Source organism: Hirundo rustica, chromosome 4 (assembly GCF_015227805.2).
Source record: "Hirundo rustica isolate bHirRus1 chromosome 4, bHirRus1.pri.v3, whole genome shotgun sequence".
Taxonomy (NCBI): Eukaryota; Metazoa; Chordata; class Aves; order Passeriformes; family Hirundinidae; genus Hirundo; species Hirundo rustica.
In genome coordinates this window covers 49,416,429-49,435,629 of record NC_053453.1, presented here as the reverse complement: position 1 = coordinate 49,435,629, position 19,201 = coordinate 49,416,429, and the positions used below count along the sequence as shown (strand labels likewise).

At 44.1% G+C, this 19,201-nt stretch overlaps 2 protein-coding genes across 2 annotated transcripts; both read left to right on the top strand.

The window, feature by feature from the left end:
- The first annotated feature begins 492 nt into the window (after window positions 1–492).
- MGP (matrix Gla protein) lies at window positions 493–6,526 on the top strand. Its single transcript, XM_040062789.2, has 5 exons — window positions 493–565; window positions 3,221–3,371; window positions 4,154–4,189; window positions 5,335–5,410; window positions 6,146–6,526. Exons 2-5 carry the CDS (start codon window positions 3,311–3,313, stop codon window positions 6,282–6,284), a joined length of 312 nt encoding a protein of 103 aa, XP_039918723.1. The 5' UTR covers window positions 493–565; window positions 3,221–3,310; the 3' UTR covers window positions 6,285–6,526.
- Window positions 6,527–11,809: 5,283 nt separating this feature from the next.
- Window positions 11,810–17,273, top strand: LOC120751729 (osteocalcin-like). The gene is made up of 4 exons (XM_040062018.2): window positions 11,810–11,938; window positions 12,412–12,447; window positions 14,255–14,324; window positions 15,643–17,273. Exons 1-4 carry the CDS (start codon window positions 11,872–11,874, stop codon window positions 15,770–15,772), a joined length of 303 nt encoding a protein of 100 aa, XP_039917952.1. The 5' UTR covers window positions 11,810–11,871; the 3' UTR covers window positions 15,773–17,273.
- The last annotated feature ends 1,928 nt before the right edge of the window (window positions 17,274–19,201 follow it).

Below are 19,201 nucleotides of genomic sequence, written 5' to 3'. Positions count from 1 at the left end.
TTTCAGAGCTGACACCTTAGTTATGTGAGTTTTCAGTCTGATTACTAGCCTGCCACTAAGAGGAGGGATCAGTTGTGAAAGCAGCATGAAATGAGATGAGAGAAGGTTCCTGGCCTACTGGTCCCTGTGGAAGAAGTGCCCTAGCTAGCACTGTAGCTTGAGATAGAGCACAGCCAGAAAAGGAGGGAGTGAAAGGGGGGGGGGGGGGGGGGGTGGTGTGGTTCTTGCAACAAAGAAGGAGAGTGGAGTTTGTTCTCATATCTCTGTCCCCTCACTGCTCCCAGGCACAGAAAGGGAACCTGGACGTGGCTGTGTCCGCACTAGCAGCTGGTGTGGGCTCTGGCTCTCTCCCTTTTGGCTCAGTTCTCTGATGTTGCTGGCTTCCTGGCTGTGGGTAGAAAGTGGTTCTGATGGCAGCCTGGGGGTGGATCAAGACTGGGAAAGGGGAGGAGTCACTGATCGATGCTAATAAATAAAAGGTCTCTTCTTCAGCCCAGGGTCCAAGACACCAGGAGAGCTGCCCCCTGAGACAAGAGCTGGAGACTGGCAGGGAAGCGACAGATTAGTGAGTATGCAGGGACCACGGACTGCCTTGCTTTTCCTGGACAGCTGCTTATTATTATTATTGCCTTGCTGTTGCTTTTCCACTGTAAAATGTTAGGAGTGTTTGCTACAGCATGTATAGTGTTGTGATTTTCCACTCCAGCAGCAGACACATCAGGGCTGTTTTCCTGCTCCCTCCTTTATTTGTGAGTCTACAGAAATTTCCCTGGCAGGTGCAGATTTGTCTTAGCTCCTTTCTGTATTTCTAAACAGTGGATGCTGCAAGAAAGCAGAGGGATTGGGCTCACTGTGCTGCATGGTATGTTACCCCCAGGGCAGCCCACTGTTGTTGAGTGGAGGAGATGTGTGCTGGGAAAAGTATGGAGTGCAGAGGGAGTAGAAAGGAGTACTTTTGCCAGAGGAAGCATTCCTTGAAGGAGATTTGTTGGTACAGGGCTGTGTAGCTGGCATGTTCATTCATCCCTTGAAATATGTATTGCCTCTCTGGTGAAAAATGAAACATTTGGTTAAAGTGGTGTTTGTGGCTGTTCTTCTGTGGTTGATGGCAGGGTATGCTCCAGGCATTCTGGGATCAGAGTCCTCTGAAATGGGAGCAGAGTCTTCCAGGGAGCAGAAAGCTCTGCCCTGAGTGAAGACAAAGAGGGTTTGTCTCAAAAGTATGTTGGAGTTTCCCACTGGGCAGCCTCACTTTCACTCCAAAGTACATCCAGGACCTTCCTCTCTGTGCCCCACTGCTTTCCCGCTGGGGTCTGTCCTCCAGCCTCTCCCTTATGTTTTCCTTTCTTAGCAGCTACTGTACAAGACATTTGGGAAACCTATAAAATCTACACTCAACAATAAGTCCAAAACTTCTAAGTTCTAAGAAATGAAAAGGATCCCAGAGCAGAGAATTTCCTTTAAAGAGACTGGAGTGGCAGGGAACAGAGCGGCAGCAGCAAAGTCTCAGTTCGCCTTTGACCCTCTGTCTAGAGTAAACTTAACGGCTTCTTCCCAAGTTTTCCTCCTCATTTCAGGCTAAGCACTGAACAGGCAAGAAGTGGATGTGTATGGGGGGCCTTGATGGTATAGGACTGAGCTGTTCATTATCCCACATGGGATGGGATAACAGGATGAAGAGCAATTCTTTCTCTTTGGTCTGAAGCTGAAGTCCCTGGTCAATTTTTCTTCCTGAGACAGGAGGGTTCAGGAAGGCTCTTGAGTTTGGCATTGAAAGGGTAAAATGTGAAGCCCAGGGTAATCTTTTTCCAATGAATTTCCCTCCTCGCTGATGAAGTATTAGGCTCTGGCTATATGTCCCTGTAGTTCTTGGCTGTGTTGCCTTCAGTGCGGCTTCACGGTTTGGCCTCTGAAGGTGATAGCAGTGACAACAGCGCAGTGGTTTGGGGAGAATGGTCTGCACCCAGAGCAGATTCACTTTGCATCCTGTCAGTGACAAATCCTGATAACTGCATATACACGTAGACAAAACAGGCAGTCCAAGTCACATCTTGGATGAGACATAAGAAGGGTTCCTGTGCCCTAGATTCATCCCGAGGGAGTGTGTGGGGTCCCAGCCCTATCACTGTCACTGGGGAAGGGCTGGCAGGCAGTGGGTACCCACCCTCCCTCCCTACTTTCCTTGCCTCTAGCAAACTCTTTCCTTTTTACCCAGCAGGGATAGCTCTCTCTGTAACTACTTTTCTCTTTCACTGCTTTCTACTGATCCAAGAGTTGGAGAGTGAAACACCCAATGTTTTGTTCATCTCTGCTGCCCATGATAGTGGATCCAGTCAAAGTCTTTTAGGTGTTAAAAGGCAAGGTAATTCTCCCTGAATTCTCTCTGCTGGCTTTGAAGATTCATCCCACATGAAAAGCCTTATGTTGACACGTGACTTCGGTGCCCAGTGAGGCAAGGGCTGCTAGTGTTAGACCAGAAAGGGAAATGTTTTTTGTCTGACTCCACCAAGATGTTGTCCTTTGGGCTGCAAGAGGAGTCTAGGGTCAGCACCATTGTGAGAACCTTCTAAGAGTTCTGGGTGCTGCTGCTATTTCAGTGCAAAAATCATGATCCCAGCAGCAGAGGGATTCTTTCAGATTGCTGCTTGTCACTCCTGAAGCACTGAAGTAGGAGAGGAAATGGGACAACAGGGTTGTATTCCTCCTCTGATAGCTGGCAGGCTGACATTCCAGCAGAAGCAAGCTGAAGGGAGGGGGACTGAGTGGGACAGGAATGTTTGAAGCCTCATGTTCTGTGTCTCCATCAGCAAAGCTGATAGAAGAGTTTTGGCTGGTTATATCCAGGCAGAGTATGATGAGAGCAAATAAAGCAGATCAGAGGAAAAGCCAGGAAAACATTTATATTTGGGATCAACACACACCTCTGCCTTTGGGCCCCTGGCAGCCTGTGAAATTCCTTCCACTTGCCTAGGCCAGCTTTTCTGAGTGTGGAGTGCTAGTGACATGTTTGCCTCTGGATTACATTCCGCAGCCCTGAACTGTGACAGGAAGGGGGCATGCCCCTTCCTTCCCAAAACCTAATCCAGTCTGCTAATAGAAGATGTTTTGTGATAGCTCCAAGAAGAGTGTGTACCAGCTAGCTGTCACCTTGCCCAGGCTCTTTCACAGCCTTTCTCCTAGCTCTGTTTTCATAATAAACATTCCACTGCTAATTTTGCAGTCAGCCCAGGATCTCCAGCTACCCTCAGTGAGAAGAGTGCAAAACACAGTGAGAAAGACAGAGTGAGAGATCCCTCCCTGCACTGGCACAATGCGCACTCTCGTCATCCTTATGCTCCTGGCTGCCTTGGTGATTGCTGTCACTTGCTATGGTAGGTGACCTTTATTACTGGGTAGAACAAAAACTCCAAACCTGCAGACATTTATGGGTCTGTTCAGATATTTGTTATTTAACTTTGTGTCTTCTTTGATGTTGACTTGATCTCTTGCCTGCTTTCCTGCTCTTGTGTCAGATCCTCCTAGCCCTGATCCAGAGTTATCTCCAGTCATTGGAATTCACGGTCCAGGATGCTTCAACCCCTTCTTCTCTGTTCCAGCTCACCTCACAAGACTGCTCCTCTTTTTGTCCCTTTGTTGTCTGAACTATTATAAGAGTGTTAATTCTTAATTATTCCTTGCTAATTGGAAGATTTCCCTTTTTCCTTTTGTAATATCATCCTCTTTTTCCTGTGAGGTACACAGTTCCATACTGGTGGAATTAAGGTGCTCCTTCATGCAAAAGTCAAGTGCATTTCACTGTGCTAATCCATCCTCTAAGAACACATGCAAGCTTTGAAGGTAAATTGGTATCCTATCCACTGTAGTGTCAAGAGCAGGAGGTGAGGAATTATGCTGGAGAATCAGGCAGGATGACCAAGCATGGGTCTGGAAGCACTGACAAAATCACCAGGTAGCTCTGTATTAAACTTTTGAGCACTTTAAACTCCTCATATAAATTCTAGGTCACACCACTGATCCCTTTCTCTTCTTTAAAATATGTGCCTTAAAACCTGGCTTGTCTGATTTCTATGTGTGCTTTATTAATCTGTGGTATATGAAATATTGAATCCCATCAATAGAGTGTCATAACATGTTTCATTCTTTCTTTCCACAGAGTCCCATGAGAGCATGGAGTCACATGAGTATCTCAGTAAGATACTGCTTTACTATGTTACTGAATTTGAAGAGTGCTACAGACATGTCCAAGATCATTTACTCGTGCTCCTACTAGGGGTGAAATAGGTAGAATAACCGAGCCCAGGGAAATTGAATGTACTGAGTGATGGAGTTTCAGGATGAAAAGGGAGAGAGTAAAAGAAGACTTCATGTGTTTTGGCACAAGCTCATACCACTATTTTGCATAGAATATAATGAGAATTGGAAAACAAAATTTTAGAACAGAGTTCAGGTCTCTGTGACGTGTACCAAAACCAGGTTAACTGGCACTAGAAATGGACATTGCTCAAAAATCTCTGGGATGAGCATGGAAAGAGGTACTGTAGAAACCACATACAGAATTCATTCTTCCCCAGGAACAAGGAGAGCCTTACTCTAAGCATCTTGGGAGCAGGCAGGGTGGTGTGAATAGGAGGGATCCTTTGGCTGGAAGAGGGAGTGTCACAGGAAGAGCATGAAAAGGGTGGAGAGTCTCACTTTGGAACAAGCAATATCCTGGAGAGATTAGAGAACATGTGAATCAAAACTAAAAAGAAATTAGGACATTTGGAAGAAGAACAAAGCAGATAGTCAGCAACACAAAGGCACATGTGGAAGCCAGTATCAATGGCATCCACAGACTCCTGAACTCTACAACAGGACTGTGATGTTTCTCAAAAAAGTCAGAAGGGACTTTCAGGCCCCTCACACTTCTCAATGACTGTCTAACCTTGGAGGCAGAGACTTACACAGGCCCTTCCTGTGTGCAATTTCAAATTCTTGTAGTTCTTCTAAGAGTGCTCAGATGTCCCATGGTCTGTGTAGCTTGGTGCCTACCTCTTCTGGGCCAAGCTCCACTCACTCAGAGGGGCTCTGGCAGCAAAATCACAGTAACATTCCACTGGGTGATTTCAAAAAGAGCAGGACAAGAGCAGCATGGGCACTTCTGTATAGGCTGCACCAGCCACCAAGAGAGCCTGTACATGAACCAGCCAGGGGACAGGAGAGAATATTAAAAGGTCCTGGATTTCACAGTACATGGGAGGACAGACGAGGAGGTTGTTTTAAAGGAGGAAGCTAGCTTTTGTTGAAATCTGACATTGGAAAACTATCATTCTGAATAACCCCTTTCTTTCTCAGATCCCTTCCTCAACAGGCGAAGGGCCAATGACTTCATACAGGCTGACACGAGACTAAGAGCCATCACTCAGGAGAGGTATGTCATGGCCTCTGGATGCTGAGGCTGAGAGTGGGAAGAGATTCCTCCTTGTCAAGCACAGGCTGGTAGCAAGGGTGGCAGCCTTGGTGACTTTTGAGAAGCCTCAGTCCCTCTTTTAATGTGAGGTACCACTTAAGTCCCCAGTTCCAGGAAAACCAAAAATTCAGATAACAGAGAACGGGTCCTTTGATTTGGAGACTTGTCACATGCTGAGAAGACTGATTAATTTTTCGGAAGGAAGCACCAACAGGAGAGAGAATGAGTGTGGGATGGTCCAAAATAAAGCTCAGTTTGAGACCTTATTCTTGTCCTCAGATCTTATGCAGAACTTGCATGACCTTTCCTGAATCAAAGGGCCATCTGAAGGCCTCCTTGAATCATTTATAAAATACAGATATAACCAATTTCATGCCTTATTCAAAGCTTGTGGAAATAAAGACTGAAGCACAGAAATCATCTCTTAGCAAGGCATAAGGCAAACCTTCTCCTCAGCATCAGGTGATCCCTTTGCAGAATATTTCAGGTCTTTTTTTCTATGTATATGTTTGGGAAAGAGCAGAAGAGCTGAAGAGAGCAGGCCAGGGAAGGCTCAAATTGAGGCAGGAGCCATTCCCATCTCCCCACCATCTTACTTAGCTCCTAAATAAAAAGTTGCCTGAAGAAGCAAAACATTCCTGCTGTAGCCATGTCACTCCACTCAGCACTTACCCCTCTTTTCTCCTACCATTACAGGATCAGGGAGCGCAGTAAAGCAACCCAGGAGCATCAGAGGGAGCTCTGCGAGGACTACTACCCTTGTGAAATGTACGCTTTTCGCCATGGCTACGCTGCTGCTTACAAGCACTATTTTGGGAGGAGGAGGACTAAGTAAAGGATGACCTGTTCCCACCCTTCCCACCCTGGGGCCTGGAGTCCAGGGAATCCTTCCCAAAATCGCAGTGGCTCTGAAACATATTCAGTTGCTTGTATTCCTGTATGTTATCCTGCCTGCGGCTTCTCTCCCATGTAGCCATGTATTCCTACACTGTGTTAATTAGCACTGAGCTGATGTAGCAGAGATCACAGAGAGTTCAGGATATGGGTGTTTACTACAAATAAATTGCTGGTTTGATATTATTGTCTCATGACTCACAATATTTTGGAAGGGGGGCATGCAATTTTCCATGAAGGAACTGAATTTGTTTATCATACATTCTGTTGCAGATTAGGGGGAAAAACATCATTACCTTGCAAGCATATGGCTTGGAACAACCTATAATGTTCTTGTTCCAGGTTCTACAAGTGGCTTCTTTCAGAGGTCACTGGACAGTTTCAGCTCCCAGTCTTAAGACATCTAAAAACAGTGGGGTGTTGTAGTGGTTTCACGTTCACTAAATTCTAGTCTTAGTACTCACTCGTTTTCTGTGGGAGAGAGACTAGGAGAAAAGCAAGGTAGGCTCAACCTTAAAAATGAACCAATAGTTTTATTAACACACACTAAAAGAATGGAAAAAGAAAGTTGGGGGAAAAAAACTAAAACAAAACAGAATGAAACTCCAAAACCACTTTTCCCTCCCCTTACAAACTGTTCACTTTCCTACAAAACAACCTAAAGAGACAAAACTTGTAATTTTCAGACAGTTTCACTATCTGAGAATAGTCTTTCATCAATTCTTTAGGACAAGAGTCTCTCTTAGTGTCATGGATCCCACTGACAACCTAGAACAGTTCTCTTGTGGGTTTTTTAACTGTCACAAAAACAGCTGCCTGGGGAAACCTGCTTTTGTGACCCCTCCCATTAGCAGTTTCCCAAGCTGCTTATGGGTCATGGGTCTTAGACTTTTGCATACTGGGGTGTCACCTTTTGAAGATGAATAACTCTAAAAGCAAAGGATTCTTCATCTCAAGGTACAGAGATATCTTCTCACTTCTTCACTGGCGCAGGGGGCTTCTCATATTTATCTCTGTTCAAGCATCTTAGAGGATTAATATTACTTAGTCCATCACAAACACCTCTGCTCAAATCCACACACAAATCTAAACAATTGTCTCCCCAAATGTATATCTTTCCCATGATTTAAAGGAATAACCTAAATACAGAGTTCATTTCCATGGCTCAATAAGAATGGAACAACCAACTCTTCAACCTTCTGTCCCAATAGTCTTTTCGGTCTTGCTCTACTGACTTCATTCTGTTGTTCTTTATGTTCACTCTGTCCTTTCTTACTCTCTCAGAGAAGGGCCAAGCTCTGGAAGCTTCATGTTGCCAGGAAAGGGTTAAATCTGCCCAGAGTCTCTTCTCTCCCTCTGTAGCTGGTGGTGTTAGATGTTCGAGGCCACGCTGGTGAGGGAGGAAGAACTCACACAGAAACATCAGAGATCAGAGCACTCAGGCAGTCTGGAATCACAAAAAACCCCAGGCAGGATCATAAATGCCTTTTTGGCCCACCCTTCGGTGTAAATCGGGGCAGTCTCAGCCTAAATGGTGCCCATAGCTCTTATCAGGGGCTTGGCAGAGATCTCTCCCTGCTCCAGGGAAGTTCAGAGAAAGTAGTTGTTGTAAAGCAGCAATTTCTCCTTCCCCTCCCCACCCGGGAGCCGATGGAATCCGGCCAGGCCTCAGGCCAGCTCAGCCCAAAAAGGGGGGAGCAGCAGGCCCAACTCGATGTTACCTGCCTCTCTCGGGCCAAAGGAAAAGACCCACCTACCGGAAATCAAGGGGTTTTATATGGTACTTCCCAAAGTCATAGCTGACAATTTTCAGTGGTCAAAACAGATGCCAATATTCCAACTAACTCTCTGATAGGTCCCTGTCCTTTCTAAAGCAATTCCCAGGTCCTGATCCAGAAAATCACTTCACATTCCTCTATGACTAAAAAGCTAAACTGCACTAACCCATGACAGGTGTTCAGAATGCAGATGCACTTTTTGAAAATCAAATCTTTCCTCAGTTGGGGAAACAAAACCCAGAAGGCACCTATTTAATCTTAAAGATGATGACTTTGATTACAGAAAAAGCTTGTAAATTGCCTCTTGTTTGTCCAGCTACCATCAGGTCCTGATGTTAGGTGCTCCTTTAGAAAGGAGCGTGTAGTCTAGACTTAACTTGTGTTTCCTTTTGCAATCCACTTTCAAAACCCTTCCATTTGAAACTACTCTGGTAGCACTTGAAAGCTGCAGAAATCAAAGCTGGAGAGGGGTTCCTGGTGGCAAATAAACAGAAAAAAGAAATCCAGTGTTTGGGGTCAGGCCCAACTTTGTCCACATAAAACAATTTAATTTTTACTGTTCACAAATAGTTTGAAATTAAGATGTGGCTTGACCCTGTGCACAAGTTATTGAGCACCTCCTGGACCTCTGAGGAGTGAGCACAGCTGAATTCTGCTCACCATCACTGGGGCTTGCCCCCAGGCCAAAACTGCTGACATGTCCAAGAATTCAATGCTGCTCTGGGCTTGACAGCAGCCGCAGCAGCTGGGACACACTTTGGTGTGATTTGTGCAGGAAACATAACATCTATCTCAGCTCAACACAGATGTTTTCAACATTTACATCTCCAGGCTGCAAAATCCTGCAAATTATAGAAGTTGGAAAGATTCATGGCATGCAAAGTCTATGATGCATAAAGTATCAAATTGTTGACTAATCTGTGAAATTAAGTCTGAAGCCAAACCTACCTGGCCCATTAGAAACATGCATCTCCTTCCAAAACATGCTTCAAGATTCTGCCAGCTTTGAAACTGAATTTTGGAAAGAAATGCAATTTATTTATTGGAAACACTTCTGACAGGAAACTCCACCCTGACAGTTGCTAAAGTTTTGTCCAGAGGAAAAAGTGAGAAAGTGTTGGGGAGGATGAAGCCAGAAAGCCCTATAAATATGATTGCTTAGATTCGGAGAATGTGAAACCTATATGTGAGATAGAATTGAAAGTAAGTTTTGATGTTTGAGATGTCCTAGCTACTGGCTGTCGGGGAAAACAGTTCTGTGGCCAGCTGAAGGTCACCTGCAGCCAGACCCAGAGGTCAAATGCAATGTTCTGTCTCACCCCCCAATGGTCCATCCCACACCTGTAACCCTCCCCTGAAGTATCAGGTAACTGTAACCCCATTGGCCCAAGCCCTGTTCCAGCCCACCTTGAAGCCCCCTGATAAGGGGTCCCAAGGGGGCTGGACGCCCTCTTTGCCTGGCACCCTTCTCCGAGGACTTTCCTCTCTTGGAATTTCCTCTCCCTACCTCTCCCTTCCCCCACCTCCCTAGGCCTTGCCATGAGCTGCGCCTGGTGGCTCAAACCAAGACCTCATATCCTTTACAAAACCCCTCATCTTCTAAAACCCAACTTCAGAGATCTCTCGTCTACATTCATCCACACCGTCCTGGAGTCCACAGCAGAAAAGCAATTTCTACAAGAAAGAAATACTTTTAAGGAAAAAACGTGTACAGATTAGGTATATTCACACACACTTGTTCTCTATGTTCTCAAGTAGGTGAATCTTGTGATCACCAACTGGAGCAAACTCACGTATGCTAAAATCAACAAGTCTGCAGTGTCTGGGTTTGGCTTGACACTGTGCAGCACCACAACAGAAGGCACAAAGTCTAGTGCTGTCTGGGTCTGTGTCCAGAAATATCCAGTGATTCCAATCCCCAGTTAACCAGTATAAATAATGAATAACACCAGAGATTTCCGTGGGATTTCATTCATGTCAGCAACAACCAAACAGATTTAAGAGACTACATGCTAGTTAGAAAGCTTGGGAAAAGATGGGAGGATAAATAAAGTTGTTTGGATTACTAGAAATGTACATTTATATATATATATATATATTATTTCAAGTATTCATCTGGAAGTATAACTTTCCTAGAATACCTATTATTTTTAGATGTTTATTTACTTTTTAACTGTTTCTCTTTTGCTGGAATAATATATATATATAAGACCTTTTGCTGGATGTCATCAGTGTGTATATATATATATATATATATATTCAGCTTTCCTGGACTGTAGAAAAGTTAACAAGGACAAAAGTTGGGGTTTATTTTAATCCTGAAAATTCTCTAAGCTAAAAGACAGTGTTTCTAAGAATTGGGAAAATCCCTAATGGCTCTGATTTTCTTTGGGAGCCTCCTAAACTTTACTTCTGTATCCTGCACATGAGTCTGAGGAGGACTGGATATGAGGGATAGGAAGATTATTTCTCTGTTACCAGAAAGAATGAGCACACTTGATTTAAAACAAAACAAACACCACACAGCAACAGCTACCCAAACTTGGTCACTCGGTCTGTTCAGCCAGAAGGAGACCTCATTGCAGTGTACAACATCCTCCTAAGGGGCAGTGGAGGGGCAGCACTAATCTCTGCTCTCTGATGATCAGTGATTATACATACCCAAGGGAACAGCTGGAACTGTGTCAGGGATGGATAAGGTTTGATATCAGGAAAAGGCTTTTCACCTGGAGGGTGGTTGGGCACTGGAGCAGGGTGGTGGCCTCAGTAGCAGCCTACCAGAACTCAAGAAGCATTTGGACAATGCACTCAGGCACAGGACGTGACTCTTGAGGTGTCCTGTGCAGGATCAGGAGCTGGACTTGATGATCCTTGTGGGTCCCTTCCAACTCAGCTTATTCTGTGGTTCTGTGGCTCTTATGCTGTTTGTGGGACGGGCCTTTGGTAACTCGGATGGTGGGTTTGGGGAGTGTGGGGTTACTGATACATAGCCCATGCAAGGCTCTTGTTGTACCAAGTAGCCTTAGCCACTCACATCCTGAAGAATAAAATACTTTTGGAATCTGTATGTTTATTTGTCTTTTAGACAAGAGAACCCAAAATAAAGCTTCTAAATTATGAAGATTTCCAGGAAGAAAACATAAAGGTCTTCCCTCAAACTAACTTCCAAAGTTCCTAAAAGTATAAAAATCTCATCTCTCCCAAGTGATTTAGTGAAACTGTCTGAAAAACTATTTTGTTTGCCCTATGCAAACTGATTTTCAGGTTTCTTTACCCTCAGAGTAATGAGTCAAGGTCGGGTGGAGGAAAAGGTCACCATTGTGTTCAGTCTCATTTGGGAAACGCCACATGAGAGAGCCCCATCACGTGAAAAGAATTGCTCTGCTTCAGTGTGTGCTGGTCTCTCTGCTGGCTTTCCAGCATGACTGAATGACTTTCAATTTTGTAAGAAAAATGCTTTTTAAAATCCAGTTGTTTTTCTTCAACAGCCCCATTCGAAACCTCAGATAAAATTTTCTGGAAATGCCCTGAGTCATGAGATGGATGCCAAAATGACTGCCAGGACCCAGTATCTCCTGGCCCTAAGGATGGGTTTTGCTTTGGAGCACAGACACAGGAACACAAGCCAGATCCCTAGTCTCTCCAAGAAATCACAGGATATAAACTGCTGCCCAAAAACAAGCCCCGGAGAACTTCAATAACCTCCAGGAAAGCTCTGAGGTTAGGGAGACTAGTGAAGCCAAAGAAGACATGAGGAGCGTACTGGCCCTGCTCATTGTGACTCTGGCCCTGGCAGCACTCTGCTGTTGTGAGAAAGGTAAGGGGACATCTTCTCAGGAAGGCTCTCAGAGCGCTGCTGAACCCTGCAGCTTGCTGTCACCCTCCCTCCAGTCTGAGAGGGACACAGAGCTTTGGTGGGGAGGAGATGCAGTACCAGTCATTGCACAACTTCAGATCTCTGTTGGAGAGAGAGCTTGGGAACAGAGACACCCATCTTTTGCTGGGCATTTTCTTCCACTAGTCAGCACCCACTCACCCCCACCTCAGTTGCATATTGAATTGCAGCAGGGAATTTGAACATTTTCATATGTTTAAGATTTCGACTGGTTTATCATTTTGTCTCTCTCTGAATGCTGGCAGTTAATAAGAACTTTTTGGGAGAAACGGACCTTCTATGTAAGTGGGGGGAGCTGGATCTGGCCAGTCAGTGGTGGGATTCAGTTAGAGAGGAGGATGACTCACAAGCATAGAAGAACTCACAAGTAGACTGTCTGTCTATCTGTCTTCCAGACCGCAAAGAACCCTCAGGATCTCTCAGTACTGACAGTGAGTATATCATTCTGACTGAAGCTCAACTCCTCTGCTCCATTCTCCTGCATCTGCTTTCTTTCTCCCCTTTGATGTGTTCAAGGGTTGGACAAGAACCATGCTGAGTCCCTCTCTAAATCTTCCCTTTTTGCTCCCTAAATCTGCAGTTCCCTGAGGTGCAGGAGCATGTGCAGTGATCAGAGCCCTTGATGGATGAGCAGGTGACATGAGGGCAGCCAGTGTCCTGGCACCAGCAAGGCTGGCATTGCTTGGCATGTGCTGCTGCCAGAGGCTGAGCAGTGCCCTGGCACGGCATAAGTGATGCAGGTTGTCAGCAGCTGCCTTCTGTGAAACAGGGTTGTGTTTGTGTAGTCTCCCTGCTCTGACCTGGCTTCTGACCTGACTTCTGACCAGAGACCTGTCCAGAGCGACTGCTGCATCCCCAGGCTGTTCTGAGAGCAGAAGCTGCTCACATCAATGGGTTGTGATATCCCTGCCAAATCCTGCAACAAGGAAACCCTGAAAGAGAGGGGCTTCCTTGACTGCTCCTGAGGGCTGCAGTCCCTCCTGTCAGGTCACCTGGGATGCTGGGATCTGCACACCTTGGGTTGTTCACAGCTTTTGCAGCAAGCTGATCCTGGCAGAAATCCGTATGGAAAATCCTTTTAGTAGTCTCATGTCTTTCCTTTCTCACACTTTAAAGGATAACATTGCTGCTGAGAAGCATGAAAGCTGGTATTTTTCCAGTAAGCCAATACAAACACAGACGGGGAAAGAGAAAAAAAGATGTGAAGACTGTTCAGGGAAAGGTGGTAGTTTCTGACAACTCATTGCTTGGCAGTTTCGATGTAGTCAGTATTTTGATGCAGATTAACCTCAGTTTGCTAGAGCCAGGATACCTCTCACCTCCGAAGAGAAACACAGCCAAACACTCCATGATGATGAAGGAAGGAACAAACCCCACCATCTCCCCACAGGCAGAGGTCTTAGAATCTTTTTCCCCCCAGAGACAGCAACAATTTGCCAGTTTCCACACTGAAATGTGTATTGGTGTGCAGCTGCCTGTGTTGCTGCTGTGCTGGCGCCTGTTGTGGGACCATTCCATGGAATGAGGCTGTGTTGTGCTGTGTCCTGGTCTTCTGGTGTTTGTGGGGTCCTTCACAGCATCATGGTATTTTCACAACGACAAATCCAGGGAGCAAAGAAGCAACCGTGCAGATATGACATGGAGAGCAGGGGCAAATGCTCTCATGGCTGGAACACCTCTTATGTTCTCCAAGTCCTGAATGCTGGGATCTTTGCACATCTTGGGTGTTTTTCTCACTGGGTGATGTTTACTGTCACTCTTTTATACTCTTCACCTTTCATGGAACTCCGTATATGTGAGCATTGGTATTTCTGCATGCTGCCTGTTGCTCATGGCTCATTGGAGGTGCTATAGTCTTCTGGCTGATATCCCACATGATTCTCAGTCTGACTCAAGACACAGAAAGGAAGCCAAGACTCTAAAATTAAGTAGGTGGGAGAGAAAGGGTGCCATTATCCTAATTTTCTTCTTATTCATATTTTATGCCTTCTGTGCATTTGCTGCAGACTCAGATTATGGTGTGTGATAAGGAAATGGAGTTTATGACAGAAAAAGCCCTTGCTTCATGGGGATGTGAAGGCTGCTGTGAGGAGGGAGTTTTGAGTGGACAGTGGGATGGGGGAGAGATGAACAGACCATTAGGATCACTTGTGGCAGTCATTTGTGAAGAAAGTAGATTCTGATTTTCAGAGGTTAGACTGGTCTGTGTCTCTACCCTGCTGTATTCTCTCTTGGCAGGCATAAAGATTAAAAAAGAAGTTGCCAATGCCTTTGTGAAGAGGAAGAAGAGATCCAGCCCTTATGAATGGTAATAACTCAGGAGCTGGGCTGAGAGCTGGACTCTGGACCTGTTCTGAAGAGGGGGTGGGAAGGCCACAGGGCACAACAAGGCATTATTTTGTCATACAGCTATGTTATTACCTTTGTGTATTGAAGGAAAAAGGTTGTAGGAGACATTCAGTGATGGAAAAAATGGTTCTTTATTCATTAAAACCCATTTGAAGGCTCATAACTGGACTCTAGCATTTCTCCCAGGGAGAAAGACAGCACTAACTGTTCTAGCCATGGAGACAGCGGGATACAAGTTAGAAGCTGCTCCAACCTACCGGGTCATCAGAATCAATTTTTAGGATAATAGGAATCATGGAGCCTTGGCCATTTCCCCCGGTTTCCCACAAAGGAAGCACAGCTTTGTTGGAATAAGGAATAAGGAATAAGGAATAAGGAATAAGGAATAAGGAATAAGGAATAAGGAATAAGGAATAAGGAATAAGGAATAAGGAATAAGGAATAAGGAATAAGGAATAAGGAATAAGGCTAGATCAGATTGGCCGTTCTTTCAGGAGCTGTAGAACATACATTTACTGGTGCAGAAAGTAGACACAAAGATTTGGAGAAATCCTAGCTATTTAAGAAATTTCAGGTAATGTAAGGATGTTCTTCATATATTTCCTGGGAGAGGTTGTTAAGCTACTCTTTCCAATACAGAAATAAAGTAAAAATTCATGAGATACTGGTATGATTTCTGTGGTAGTGTGTACAGTCTTCAGGAAAGATTACCCAAACCTAGAAGACAAACTGACAATGACATCCAAAGTATACAGCTGAGACTAAAATTTTGGGTTTTCTTAGCCTGGCAAAAAAAGAAAAGAAAAACAGCTACAAGGGGATAGTGCTCCTGTCCACAACAGAAGTGAGGATAATTAGAGAAAAGTGTTTAAGCTAAAGGAAAATAATGGCTAGTGGGCAAAAATAAAGGTAAGCAGGAAACAATAAAATAAATATCTAATTAAATAAATAACAACAACAACAACAAAATCCTGGGTAGTTGGGGGATGAGATTGAAGACAAAAAAACAAAAACCCAAACCCAAATATTACCCAAGCTTCTGTGGTATCCTTTGTTGATAAAAACTCAAGAGCAATTAATTTAAGCTGGGTTCAATCCCATATTTCCCAGCATTTATTAAGTAGCCTATCCCTGTGTAAAGAGGTGTTTAACTAAGCATGACCAATCCTCTGTCGGGTCACCCTGGAGGATCACTTCTTTCATGTCAGTGTCAGGTGTGTGAACTGTCTCCAACTGCATTGGCTGAAACTGGAGAGTGGCCTCTCTGTCTACTCCAGGTACTTTGAGTATTATAAAAGTCCGATGGAGCAGATGCACGAGCGCTGTGAAAACTACCCGCCCTGTGACTATCTCTCTGACCAAGTAGGATTTGCCTTGGCCTACAACCGCTTCTTTGGGAGATACTGAGGATGAGAAGGTCTCTCCACACATTTGGCTTGGAACACTCCAAATCCCACAGGAGAAAGAAGGTTGTGGTTGGGACGGAGGGAAGGAAAGTATCTGGATTGGCATCTTCTTCCATTGTCCCCCTAACCAGCTGGAACACCAAGGCAGGGAATATCCCACTTATTGAGCTTCCATTAACTTTCTTCCTTTCATGAATAAAGTCTCTCTTTAGACATCTGTTGTGGTATTTTGAGCTTCACCAGAAGGTTCTGTCTTATTTCCTTCTACCTGAATCCCCGGCACACAATAGGTGAAAAGTGGTGATTAGTTTCAAGAAAACCACTGCAAGCTTTAGAAATATCACTAGATCTCTTATCATCTTCTGCAAAATACAGGAAAATTATGGAATAAGAATGTCATAATGTGTGTAAAGGTGATGGATCTGGTCCTGGGATGCTCACTGTGAAGAAGAAAGAACACCTGTCTCCTGTTCCAATTAGTGGGAAAGTTCAGTATTTTCATGTTGCATAATCACATTAAATATGCATCACAGTAGGATCATTTTGTAAAGATAGAAGTGTGCAAATACTCTTGCATAGATAACAATCAGCTTCTAGTACACATTTCTGATTACTCTGTCATAAAATTTGCCTGTTTAGCAACAATAAATAAATCCCAAATCGTGTGTTTAAGGAGTCCTTTTAGATGAGCCCTCGCATTTGTGTGCTGCTTTTCTTGACTGTATAAAAAGACCTCAAATTCTCTTGTTTTTTCTAGTTTTTTGGTTTTGATTTTTTCCAAACAGCTTCTAGTGAAACTAAAAATATGCAGCAGAACAAAAAAATAACCTCTTCTTCTCTGTTGCTTTTGCATTTATTATTGAAACTAAAAGTATCTAAACAGCTACAAAAAATTTAAAAAGAAGAAAAGAAAGCTATAAACATTACAAAATTTAAAAAAATGAAAATTGGTTCAAGAATCAATTGAAATTGGGGCAGTGTTTTTTTTATTCAAGAACAATTGGTAGCTCTATATATATATACATAAAATGTATGTATATTTTTATATATGTATAGTCTTCCCTCTGCACTACTTAATTCTGTCTTCTGGTATTAATACTATACCTTAGGAACTTTCTGCGTAACCTTCCTAATATACTCCGTCAGCTTTTCTTTCCTGAGAGGTGGATGGCAGATCCACATCTCCAAGAACAGGGACTGCTGATGCTCAGGAAACTGGCAGAGACCAAATCTCTCTGGTTTCACGTAAGCCAGTGCAACCACCCTCAGCTGCTGATTGCAATAAATACCGCTTATGTAAAGTTTGTGTTGGTGTGCTGCTTCTTTCTGTTCCTCTGTACAACTTGATACATGACTTTTAAGAGTTAAGATTTTAGCTAAGGGTTAGAAGCAATTTATATTGATCAAGATGTAAGTTAGATCAGTAAATGGTAGGTTAATGATTATTAAATGCCGAAGCTAGAGCTAACTGTTATATTATGAGCTTGTTTATAGAAAAAGTGGACTAAGTGAACCATCATAAGAACAGACTGAAACCACTAAGAACAATGGCCAGCACCTGGACTTGGTATCAATCAGTCACAAAGAGGGGACCTTGGACAGTGCCAGAGGGTCACAGAGACCTGATGAAGACTCTCCTGACTTCATCCTTTGAGACCACTGACCCAATTCGAGACCACCGACCCAATTCAAGAGAAGAACAGCGCAGGTGTGAAGGACTGATAGCCTCATTTTAATACAGAGTGGGGATGGGAGGTGCTGGGGTTATGCATATGTATTGTATGTAAGAGCTTGGAAAAGAAATAGAGAGCAAAGAGCCTTGTTCGGGGCAGCCACGCCTTTCAGAGATGACTCCCGTGCTGCCCGCTGGTGAATAAACATAGCACTTTGTAACTTTAATTAGTTAGAGGGTCTTTGTCTGTGACTCGGTTTTCAATGACTCAAACTTTTACCTGTGGTAAAAGAGATGCCTGGAAGACACAGTCTGCTTTTGTGAACCCTGAGGAGCAAGAACCCAGTTCATGAGGCTTCCTTCTCCTCTCCCATGCCCCAGCGTGATTCAGAAAGGATGACATTGAAATTTAGGTCATAGCACTCTGTGACACTGAGGGAGGGGAGGGCCGGGCTTCACCTGACTCACCATGAACCCAGATCAGCGTTTCTCTGAAAAGCCTTGTCCTGAAGTAAGACCAAAGGATAAGTCTGCAGAGATGGCTGCCAGTGTGAGCCTTGTTTGGCAAACTGCTATGGCTCGCAGTGGCAATGCTGATCTTGGCCAAGGAGAAGACACTTATTAAATATCTCTGCATGTCTTGCTCAAACAGCTGTGGCTGGTTTCTCTATTGACATAAACTGCTGGGGCTTCACTGCTCGCAGTAAAACTCCTCTGAAGGCCACCTGGTAAAAATTAACGGAGTGCTTTATTGAAAACGGTGAAATTTTTGCTTGGAAAAATACTATAGAGATTAGGAGAATCCTAATATCCAATGTACTATTAAAATGGGATTTTTTGCTGTTGTGTGGTTTTGTTAGCGCAAAAAAAATCCTGTCTATATTTGCATCTTTCTGTTAGTTTTATATTTTTTATCTCCCTTTCAGTAAATATTTTTTTCAGGCAAAAATAGTTACACCCAGAGGTCTCCATTATGTCATCTGCTCTGTGTCATCAGATTTCTTCATGGCCTGAAGTCATTTTGACCTTTGGGGATCTGAGCACTCAGGTCATGTTACAAATTTACTGCTGAAATGGAGGAATTCGATTTTCGCTTGGTCAATGCACCGCCACAAATCCTCTGCTGCCATCTTACGGCCTTTGTATTTGTTGTATTTAATAATAACTAGTTACTTTGAAGCGTTTGAAAGTGCAAATTCCTTTCCTCCTGATTCCCTTCATACTAAACGTTCACTCACAGGTCAGAGGGGAAAACCAGGGACGTAATTTACAAATGGATTATGTGCAGCTGAATTGACATTTTAGTGGGGGTGTTTTTCATGATTGCCAAGCCCGCACGGGAGCCTGTCTCAGTTTAGGTCTCTTTTATCTCTGCACAAACAGAGGCGGAGCTGCGTCTGAATAAATTCGTGATCCCTCCTGTGGACTCACTTTTAGCAGTCAAACAACCACTTTCTGAAAAATAGCCCAAGATAACAGAGAAATTCTAGGATGGAGAAGTAGGTAGCCTGCATCCACTTTGTATGGCACTTCATGGCAACATCTCATGTCACCGAGGACTGCAAATCCTGTCACCAGCAGCAATTGCTTTGAAAGGAGCCCATTTTGAGACCTTTGTGTCACCTTATCTCTGCAATATTTTGCAGATGCTCTGTCCACAGAATCCAAGCAACTTCACAAAAGTCCCTTATCTCAGGGAATCACTCCCTGTCTGGAGGTGCCCCCCTCACCCATCCTGTCATTATCAGGCCATGGAAA